General features: G+C 35.6%; 1 protein-coding gene and 1 non-coding gene across 2 annotated transcripts in view; both read right to left on the reverse strand.

The window, feature by feature from the left end:
* LOC111451123 overlaps positions 1 to 11207 on the reverse strand; it is a 16857-nt gene extending 5650 nt beyond the window's left edge. The window contains exons 1-16 of the mRNA XM_023091409.1: positions 10790 to 11207; positions 10000 to 10109; positions 9106 to 9271; positions 8893 to 8993; positions 8730 to 8802; positions 8509 to 8644; positions 7384 to 7544; positions 6561 to 6685; positions 6388 to 6487; positions 5025 to 5121; positions 3246 to 3297; positions 2889 to 2990; positions 2655 to 2801; positions 2380 to 2542; positions 2047 to 2274; positions 1803 to 1957 (exon numbers count right to left, since the gene is read on the reverse strand). Of these exons, the coding sequence (XP_022947177.1) occupies positions 1803 to 1957; positions 2047 to 2274; positions 2380 to 2542; positions 2655 to 2801; positions 2889 to 2990; positions 3246 to 3297; positions 5025 to 5121; positions 6388 to 6487; positions 6561 to 6685; positions 7384 to 7544; positions 8509 to 8644; positions 8730 to 8802; positions 8893 to 8993; positions 9106 to 9271; positions 10000 to 10109; positions 10790 to 10922 (2049 nt within the window). The 5' untranslated portion in view covers positions 10923 to 11207. The remainder of the gene's footprint in view (positions 1 to 1802; positions 1958 to 2046; positions 2275 to 2379; positions 2543 to 2654; positions 2802 to 2888; positions 2991 to 3245; positions 3298 to 5024; positions 5122 to 6387; positions 6488 to 6560; positions 6686 to 7383; positions 7545 to 8508; positions 8645 to 8729; positions 8803 to 8892; positions 8994 to 9105; positions 9272 to 9999; positions 10110 to 10789) is intronic.
* LOC111451878 lies at positions 3911 to 4012 on the reverse strand. Its single transcript, XR_002712037.1, has one exon. It is a non-coding gene; the product is annotated as a U6 spliceosomal RNA (small nuclear RNA).
* Positions 11208 to 11415: the final 208 nt, after the last annotated feature.

Genomic DNA, 11415 nt, shown 5'->3' on the forward strand with positions numbered 1-11415 from the left:
AAAAAAAAAAAAAAAAAAAAAAAGCAAAATGATAGTTTTCTCCATGACCATGCTGGAAATGATCGTTCATCAGAAGAAGAAAGTATTTAAAAGTTGATTGCTTTTCATTGGGATGGGGGGAGGGGGTGAGAAACAAGAACTTGATGTATATTATGCACAAAGCCAAAGAAAATCCTAGGGGCAAGGAGGAAGAGAGAAGCTTTCCCACAAAACACTAAAGAAGAGCTCTCCAATTGGATTGAACCATGGACAAGCTATAATTACAAAAGAATTGCAGTTCCTCAAACGCCACCGTTCTGAGTATTACTACAAAAAGAGTCCAAAGATGTCTGTTTCTCATATTCCAACCCAACAGAGCCACTATCAGCCATTCATCGATTATGTTAGGTAAGCAAAGGGAAAAATTAAATACCCCTAAAACCCATTGCCATACTACGAAACTAAAAGAACAATGGATGAACAGATGGTCATATATAGATTCAGTATTTTGATGGCACATAAAGCAAACAGAAGGAGGGACCACCCAGTGAGCACATTTTATTTGGAGCAAGTCATGAGTGTTTAGACTTCTATGGGCCAAAGACCCAAGGAAGATTTTCACCTTCGCACCATTCTTTCAGATAGCATCTATTACAAAAACTAACGGGAGGGGGCTGTTTCTGTGGGCTACAAAAAGGCTGACTTAGAAATGAAGGCCCTTGATTTTTCAACGGACCAAGTTGCTTCGTCTTTAAAAGTTGATTGCTCAGAAGAAGATTATATGCATCACAAGGTACCGTGATTTATTTGTTAATTTAACTCATTGATTTATTTGTTATTTGAGTTATTTCAACTTGAAGTTATTTCCTTGAAGCCTAAGCCTTCTGTAAAAATCCATAAAAGTTGAACTTCAAGGAAACCGAATCTGTTCACGTGAGATTTAAGGAACCACATCAGGAACCCAAAATCAAATATCATACTAAAAATGTAAACTCAGTCTCTTTATCGTGACACACGAGGCTTAGGCACCAACAATAAATTCCAGAGAAAAATTCACAGTTCCTATCAAAGCCACAACTCCTGCTACTCTATAAAAGCATTGAGGAATCAGCCATTCACTTCTTATTCGACTCTTTCACTTCCAGGAATCAGAATGCATATTCAACCTTTTTCATTTAAATCTTTCCCCTCCCAAATTTTCCAATCAACCATCAATTCTTCAAATGAAAAAAATAAAGTTTCAAGGGAAAATGTATGCAGTGCACATTTTGGCAAGTTTTAATGGATAAGAATTTTCAATGGCAATGAATTTTTTTAAGATAACCCCTGGGATAACTTTCTTTTCTTGCTTCTACTTGGTGTCTCTGACCAGTTTAATATCTTTGTAACTATTCTAACTACTGTAAGCACCAGTCAGAGTTTCTAAATAACTCCATTACCATCAACTTTGTAATTTCCTTTACATCAACCTGGATAGCACATACTATCTTGTTGCTCTTTTACTGTTTAGAATGTTTGTCCTCAGCATATGAAATTGGTTTCAAATTATTGGAACATTTTTCTTGGTTCTCATATATAAAATGGATTCAAATGCTATTGTCCCAGTCTTTTAGGTGCCTTGTGCTAATGTCATATTTTTTCTTTTTTTAGGTAAACCCATGTTCTTAATCATTCCCATATCCAACTTAAATGAGAGGTAAAGTGTTTGTGTGTACTCTCCTTTGCTTCCCCTTTCATACTAGTACAAAAAGCACCAAGAAAAACGCTTTGATGATTCCTCACATACCAGCATGTTCTTACTGCTCTTGAGCAGTTCTGATTACCTGAAGTACAATCTCATTTACTCTCAGCTTAATTGACTTTCTCCCTTCAAACTTTGTTGGTATATAGTTACCATCAACTGTTGAATTCCGATGTCCCTGGACCAGTTTTGCCAAGAGAATCTGGTCCCCATGAGATGCAAGCATTAATGTTGATTCTACAAATGCAGTGAATTAGTATCAGCACAATGCATTAACGGCACTAATGTAATAGATAGGCTTGAATAGATAATATCTACTCATTTACCTATTGGAGTAGAGAAGATACGATCCACTTCAGTCTCGAACATAAACGGGATAGGTTTATTGATAGAGGTGTTATTAGTATCTGTCGCGTAGTTGCCTTCAAGAACTTTTTCATTGTCATTTTCTTGAGAAGTCTTTCCGGATAGTATATATAAAGCAAGTCCATTCTTATCATCATCAAGAATAGCAAATTGATTCTCATTGGGACCAATAAAAGCAGCATCTCGACCTATTGACACAAACATATAGTATTCAATTGTGTAGTCGATCATACCTGTATTTCTCATAATTTTACCATGATGCACTGCAACAAATTGAACATAAAAAGACGAACCTTTGACTGTGGCACATTTACTGTTAGCTGTTGAAGAATCAGAGTTTTCCCAATAAAGAACAACTTCATTTGTGGCCCCACTGAACTCATAAGTTACAAGAAACAGACGCTGCTTTGGACTATGAGCAATGAACTTCGGATGGAATTCAACATTCCCTGGAATCTGTAAGATAAAATATTTCTCTACTTTAAAAGCCTCAAGTAAGCAACTTTTTTATTTGGATAAAATGAACACTATATCATAATGATTGAGAATACAATAGTCAGCATATTACCGATGTGTAAAGTTTCTTATAGATGCTATCTGATCCGGAGCATAGATTATATGCCATGAGGTTTTGACCATCTACATAAAAAGCCCTAACAGGATAGTGAAGAACTCGGTTCTCTTTACTGAAGAAACTCAACTCCAAATGAAAGGGCTGTCATTTTATACCGTAATGTCAGGTATCCAAGAAAACACAATATAAATGTTCCTTACAATACAAGCATTGCACTGGAAAAGATACCTGACAAACTGGAACATCCTTCAAATGATGTTTAGAGTCTAAAATTGATATGATAGGTAACCGAGATATAGGAGCAGTTTTTGAATGGCCTTCCATAAAATGCTATAAAAGAGAACAAAAAAGGCATAAGAGTTCTTTAAATAAAGGAAACAACAGACAGAGGAGTTCAATTGAATTACATGTATATATTATGAAAAGGACAGACAAAATTCCAGGATTTTGGATCAAAGACTGGAAGTCATCAGAGACCCTTACACTTATTAGAACGAACTTTTACATATAACTCAGAACTTAAAGTTGCAAATGGAAAATAGATCTCTACAAAATGTAAAAATCACAAATAGAAAGGTAGCCTACACTGTAAAGGAAAGCCTTCCGAGCAATGTCTGATATAGTAAGCGAACTATGGCTGCCAAAAATGGTGAACAAAATAATCAGAAGTTATTCAGGAATCCTCAGTTTAAAATAACTTTTGATTGGGAAAAAAAAAACATTTGGATAAAGCCAAGAAAGTCATTAGTATTACCACTAACCGACCTTACTTGAACAAAATCTATTTTATAGGTTGTACCAAAGTATCTTTGAGTTATAGAGTAATGCATTATTACTAGTGTTAACTTTAAGACATGCAAACATTAGTATTTTTCATTTCCCCCTATCTGAAGTTTTATTTATTTTATTTTATTTTCCTTTTGATAAGATACCTGCAAATTACATCACTAGAACAGCAAGAACAGCCAAGGGGCCGGGGGGAAGAGAGATCTCCCTCCTAACAAGATCTAGTTATAAAAAAAACTTCCAATCTCTAAGGATCATAAAGAGGGATAATTACAAAAGAATTTACTACCGTAGTCACACCACAAAGACAGTATTATAAGTAGAATAACATTAAAAATCTCTATCCAATGGTTTGTCGTTTGGAATGATTTAGTCAACAAGAAAAGAAGTAAATAGCTGCAACCTTGGAAGATGAAACAATCTGATGACAACTCTAATATCAATGTTAATAGTAAAGATGAGGAGGAGATTTAGACCATTTCTTGATTTGGGTGTCATCTTTGCATAGGGGCCATGCTACTCTACAATGTATCGTTTGAGCTTTTTTCGGATGTCCCAAAAGGGACTATAGATGAGGAGGAGATTGGTTGATTGAATCAAGAATTGGAAGCCAAAAGGCTATCCGAGACATCGTATGAAGAAAAAATTAGTGAAGATTTTAAAAATGGTAATGACCTTTCATTTCCTTCAAAATGTCTCTTAACTGATAGCCATAAAATTAATTCTTTCATCAAAGCATCTGAAAAAGAGGATTCCATGAATTAATTTGATGGGGTAGAATCATTGTATTCTAGATTAATCCTCAAATTGTGACTTGCGACATTTCATTGGATTAGCCATCAAAAAGCTTCAAAAACTGAAGCAGTTTATGAATCATTGTATTTCCAAGTTCAACAAACATCTGGATGTTCTTTTCTTCTTGGCAGTAGATTGATGAAGCTTTTGCAGCTTGATTGGCAGTGGTTTTTGTCGCTTTGGCTCATTGGCGTGTCAAGATCTTCTTAGGTGTTTTGTTCTTCAATGTCTCTCTTTTTTATTTTTTTGCTCTTGTAATATTTGGAGACTTTTACTTGACTCGGTTGTTTGATTTACTTTTTCCACCCTCCCTGAACATTTTTCTTACTTTCCATCGATAAAGTTAGTATGCAGTCTAAAAAAGACATGCAAACATTAGTGAATGAAGAACTCGACAACTATTTGAGACTTCTTTTACAGTAACGATATAGCATCACCCTAATTTCTTTATTTATTTATTTTTCTTTAAGAAAAGGAAAATGAGAGAGTGGCTATTTATTATTTTGAAAGTAACCACTGAGGAAATGAGTCATTCCAGCATTTAACCAAACGAAGCCTAACGCTGCGTCACTACTTTCCTTTTTCATTAATAAGAACCATGTTTTTTAATTATAAACCTAACAAATTTCTCAAATCAAATTCAACAGTTTACTTTCAGCTTCATCAAAGATTAAGATCAAAGACCCTAAAAAATGAAAAGGCAAAGAGTTCATAGCCTTTTCCCATTTTTTCTTGCAATTGGAAGTATTCATCTATCAACAAGTACAAATTGCAGAAGCTCACCCTTTCAGAGTATGTTCTTGCAGCTGCGCTTGGAGTTGATGGTCGGCCAATATTCCAGATGCACCCAAGGATGAAAGCTTTTCTTTCAAAACAGATGCTGTAAGCAATTCTACTGTTAGTCCATTTAGCACAACAACAGATTGGACATAACATATGAGAAGATGCCACACTTGCAAAGAAAGAAGAAAGCTTTTATGACTCCATTAAGTTAGGTTTGTGTGGGCATGTGGCCTCGTTAAATTGTGGGCATGATTAAAAGGAATTTTACATCAATTAAAAAATGCAAGCTTATCAGTAAGTTATAAAAGCCCCTTGAAACTTGTGGATCGTCTTAGGGAGAACTTCTCTTATTCTAACAGCACCAAACTTATATGTAGAAACTGATAGCACCAAACATATACGTAGAAACTGATAGGTCTGAAGTCCTTCACCCAACTCACGCTTAGCCTTCTTGGGTATAAGACAGAAAAACGTCCCAACAAGGGATTTTTCCAGGATATCTCTCTTGTAAAACTCTCTAAGACCTCGCAAAGATCGTCCTTAATAAAATCCCAACTATCCTTTTGGCCGAAATGGGCACTAAATACTTTTCGAGAGATCTCCTCCAAATCACTAGTATGGCTATCGAAATCGTGAGAAGCAAACATCTTGATAGATATAAAAATAAACTAAATAAATTCAAGTTCTTTTTGTGGCCCAATTATCGATTAGAAGATTTAGCTTGTATGAATCGTTATTGGTTTGATACCAATAATAGCAGTCGTTTTAGTATGCTAAGGATCCATATGTATCCACAATCGAAAATTCGTTAATGCTACATTTTTCCTATATTGGCCGTACCTTATATGGTATATGAAGACAAAGAAATATCTAAGGAAATAAAGTACCCCATCTCCCCATGACTTTCTGAAATGGACACCAGGCAAGACCTTCAAGAAAAAGCTTAGGATGAATCACTGAGAAAAAGGAGAAGGCTTCCTCAATCTCTTTGTCCCCATATAGGGTCTCTCCATTAGCATTTTCCAACGAAATGATGAAATTTTTACCTCGTCTCCTCTCACTATTGCATGAAAAAAGGTTGCATTGCAATCCCTTCCTTAGCCCAATTCACCTTAGCTTTCTATCTCCAACTCCTTCGAAACTGGCACCTCAAAACTCACTTTCAATTAAACATGCTCCTCCCTCGATGCCTGACTTCAAAACCCCTCCTCCTCTTGCCCATCCAGATATCATATTATTATGTAATTCATAAATTATAACTTATTTCCATCACTAAGCAGTGTGTAAGCTTGATTTATACATTTTTTCTTCTAGATGATAGATGCATAAATATGAAAAGACTGCCCAATAATATAGCGATTACCAGAAGATCCTCTTGCACTCTGCAGAACTGCAAATAGTTGTTTTCGCCCTTCCCTTGTGTATGCAGCCCTGTTTTTCACAGTATCAGCACCTGACATGTTCTGTCAACCAAACATGTGAATCTTTCTGAAAATTAACGAACAAATTAGATGATATAGCACAGGCTCACTTAACTGCAAACAGCAATGCTGCTAAATTGAGTTTAGGGTGAACTTCTAGCGCTTTGATCCTAGGTAGAGGATAAACTGTGTCTCCACCCTGCTGAGAAAGGATTCGCGGTATATCGATTGATTCAATCACTGCAAAGCATAAAGAAATATAAGAGAATAAAAACAATTAGTAAACAAAAACATAAATGAAATAATCATCGTCTTGATTGGGTTGCATTCATATTCCCTTGTTAGTCTCATTTTTCTTTTTTGATAAGACATTACTTTTACAAGACTTGTTAGGCTCATTTTTTGCTTTCTTCTCTCCCAATAGGAGTTTGTATCCTTGACCAATTTTTTTTTATTTTCATCAATCAGTCAAAAGTTGGTTTCTAATTTAAATAATGACAGATCACAGACACCTTAGGACAACAAGCGCAATGAAAGAAGCAGAAGAAGAAGATAATGAACCAATAAATGATTGTCGCATTCAAAACAATCAATATTGCTGCCTAAAGGCAAAATGAACAAACCATAAGCCATATAACTTCCCCAAGGGAAGAAATTATGTAAAGAAACAACAAATGGAAGATATGATAATATTCAAACGAAAAAGCTTCAAACCCTTAGTCAATTCTTCTGCGGAATAATAAAAGGAAAAGGTAAAAAAAGAACAGAGGCCAACTTCTTTTCAACATGAAAAATCAAGATTACATTAAAAGACTAACTCATGGTGGTAAATGACTTTCAAGAGGAAATAGAACTCCAATAAAGAACCCAATGTTCAACACCAACAACTTATATCCTAATTATAGATTTGCAGTAAAGTTATTTAAATAACATCCCACCTGCAGGTTCAAAAAAATTTGCTTGCGTGGGCGGTCTATTTGGATTCAATATGACTCGTGTTTTCCAAACTTGGAGGTTTCCATCACTGGAGAGAGTAACAAGTAACCGCAACATTGGTAGCCAAGCAACTGATGTAATTGGCTGGGAACCTGCTTGCGTACTGAAATTCCAATGGAAAAGAAGACTTTTATGATATTTTTCAACTTTTAAAAGGGGGTGAGCTATTTAAAGTGATTAATGCAATAATGAGATCTACTCTTCATGATACTAAAGATCCCAATGGGTCCAGCATTTCAAGCAAAGATAAGAACGTTCAAAAGACTGTAGTCTGAGGCTAGTTGAGACTCTACATAGAGAAAGCTAGGTAAAGTAATAACTTCATTTATGCAACCTGGAAGACTAAAAGTAGCTTCTCCTCAAAATATTGAGTAGAATTGCATTGACATATAATCCAAGACTACACATATACACTACTTAGGAGATTGTATCTTAACAACATGTTTTGTACCTATCTTCTCATCAAAACATCAAGTAGGATAGATAACTAATCAAAAAGTTCTTAAGGTAAAGTAATAACTTCATTTATGCAACCTGGAAGACTAAAAGTAGCTTCTCCTCAAAATATTGAGTAGAATTGCATTGATACATAATCCAAGACTACACATATACATACTACTTGGGAGTTTGTATCTTAACAACATGTTTTGTACCTATCTTCTCCACAAAACATCAAGTAGGATAGATAACTAATCAAAAAGTTCTTAAGGTTTCAAGAAGCAGAGATGAGCAGTCTCGTTAATACCCCCAGAGTTATGCTTAATGGTAGAAACACTCCACAGCTGAATTAGATCCAACAATGATGCACTTTAGTTCTTCAGAGAATTGGAACCTTAAAGATCGGTGTTAATTGACCAGAACAAACTCCAGATAAAAGTGATGCTATGACCACTTAGAGTTGGAACTTTTTGAGCATCAATTTAACTATATAAATAAGTAGCTAGCAATAATGACAAGGGAGAAATAAGCTACTTCTTTTTTATGCAACCAGATGATGGAAAAAGGTTAAAGAATCAATTTGATGGCATGTAAAACACGCAACAGAATATGTAACCATAATGACTCACATTCCAATCATACTAGGTCTCTCAGTTGAAACATCCCATGCCAAAAGTGTACCCCTTCGATCACCAACAAAAATCCACTCCAGAGTTGGATGAAATGCAAATGCTCCAGCACCAATGAGTTTTATAGTGTTGTCAACTGAATAAAAAAAACTTATTACTTTCATATGTGCAATATGAAGCATCTTAACAAAGAAAAAAGAAAGAATCTATTCTCATCTCACGTTGCAGAGTATAATGAACAGCATAAGTATGAATGTTATATGCCCGAATCAAACCATCAGCATAAGCCACATACTGCATGAGAAGGAAGGACAGACCCTTAGTATCAATAAACAGAAAAGAAGAAGATGTTTGAAAGTTAGCGAAGGATAAAAAAACTATTACCAATAGAGGTAGGCGAGGATGGCATGCAAGATTGACAATAGGTTTCTTCAAATCTGTCTTAATTTTTGTTGGTGTCCTACCCCCTTCGACCGTACCAACAACTGTCATGTAGCAACAAATATTCAACAGTTACACAGGCAATTATGCGTCTTAGACAGCAAAAAATGCACAATCACAAAGAAGATGGAAATTCATTAAATGATGGTAGCTGACCTGTCACACTCATCCTTTTGTGGAACCCAAAGAACACAACAGGCTGTAGTGGTGTCAGTGCAAGATGCACTTCTGTATCAGATGAAATCTGTTCCATCTTCTTTTCAGGGGAATGCAAGACACAAGTTTGCTCTGAGTCAAAGTCACAGGATCTAATTGTGCAATCCTACAAAAGGGAAGGTAAAATATACATGAACTAGGGTAAAAAAATTCCCACATAGCTAGCATTTTTACTTCTTTACAGTATTTCTACTAGATCCTGTTCCACCAGTCACGATACCTACTGAATCAGGATTACATACTAACCACCCCAACCACACACCACATAAAACCTAAATAACTGCAAAAAAAAATAATAATAATAAAAATAAAAAATAAAAATAAAACTCCATTGCCCTGCTAATGGAGAGATTGACGGAGAGTTGTTATAGAACTTTGGAAATCTAGTAACCTGGAATGACGTTCTAAGGAGCAAACTCCAACCATCTGATCATCCATGATTCTATCTACCCTTGAAACTTTCCCTATTACATTCCAACAAAATTCCCCCAAAAGAAAAGCTAAGCCTCCTTTCATCCACAACTCCAATAAAAAGGGAGTCTGTAACCTAACTAACAAAAAGGATTTCAATCCAACATAATAAAACCTAGCTCATATTTTTTTTTTTAAATAAAATGCTGCTCAACCAACAACCATAGTGAGGCATTAAACCTAATAACTTCTCAAACCTCCGCAAACAATACCTCCACCTCTCTAAAAATCCCGCTGCTTTTATTCTTTCATTTTGCTTAATAAAATTTGATTCCTTGTAAGAAAAAAAAACAATAATAGAGAAAAAAAATAAATATTAAAAATACTCAAGAATGTTGAAAAATCCCATATACAGTGGATCACCTGAAGCATTGCAATCACAGCATGCCCACTTTTGGGGCTATAAGACATGCGAACAACTCGAGCACCAATGTCAATGGAAGAGATCTTGCAACCAGTTAATGCATCACATTCTGTGGACAAAAAAGTAACGTGGAAAAACATCATTAAAAAAATGTAACAGCGGGCATAGCCAAAAGAAATAGGTATTGATAAGCATACATCTCAAAGACTGATTAATGAGGTTGCCAGATGCAAAGTTTATAACATTACAGCCACCAATAATGATGTTTTCCCATTATTCAGTAACCGTGTCAAAAACTAATTTTCCCTCGAGTGAGGCAGGCACAAAAAAGAGGTCGAGCAGAAGCCTGGTCCATAGGTAAAAAAGATTTTTCTGCCAATTCCAGCTCGGAAAATCTAAGTACCAACTACAATTCTAAAATCACATAAACCCTAGTAATGGTCTGATCACTCAAATCCCTAACATGGCTACGAGCATGGTATCAGGACTTAAAGATCACAGTATGTTCCCAATCCCAGAAAAATAGTCCACGAGAAAAAGTGCACAGTTCTCTCCTTCTACTCTCAACTTTCACCATCAAATATTTCCACATTAGAAAGAGAATAATCACCACTTTTCATAAGTTAGTAGCCTATAACGTTTACAGAGTGACCTTGTCATTAGAATGTTTACCTAATTGTCGTAAAATCAGAATTAAACCGCTCAAATTGGCAGAGAGAAGCAGAACTGTAAAAGATATACAGAAATGAAATAGATCACAAAGGAAATGAAGCCGAAACAACAACTGACCAACGATGTAGGTCCCGATGGCGACGGCAACGAGTGCTTGATGTGGATGAAATGCAGCAGCATGAGGTTGTAATGGTTTCAGCCCTCGCCCTACATGCCGTAGATCCAGATGGTGAATCGTGTTCCACTCCATTTTCTACCGAGAGTTCAGCTTCACAGATTTCTCGTCATATAACCAAAGACGGAGTAGAACTTGAATTAAAGAATTGAAACCCCAGCTGAGAAAAGTTGTAAATCAAATTGGATGAGGAAGAATAACGAAGCGAGGAAGTTAGATCTTCAATGGAGGAATGATTCGAATGGAGCCTGCTGAATTAGCGAAGGATCTGGTTGGGTTTACTCTACTCCATCTCTGTATCTTCTTCCTCTGGAGGTGTAATTCGAGGGGAACGAAGAAACAGAACTGGGTCTCTAATGGGCTCGAACCCGTCTATGTAGCTTTGTCATTTCCACCCAACCGGGAGGTGACAGGTCATAGCCCATCGTCGGTCTCCAATGTATTTTTACTTTAATTTCCAATATAATAACATATTTTAATTTTCTTTATTATCATTTCCTACATTCATAAATTTATTTTATTATTTAATAAATAGTGCAATTGTTCTTTTTTTTTTTTTTTTTTTTTT

Source organism: Cucurbita moschata, unplaced genomic scaffold (genome assembly GCF_002738365.1).
Source record: "Cucurbita moschata cultivar Rifu unplaced genomic scaffold, Cmos_1.0 Cmo_Scf00013, whole genome shotgun sequence".
NCBI lineage: Eukaryota > Viridiplantae > Streptophyta > Magnoliopsida > Cucurbitales > Cucurbitaceae > Cucurbita > Cucurbita moschata.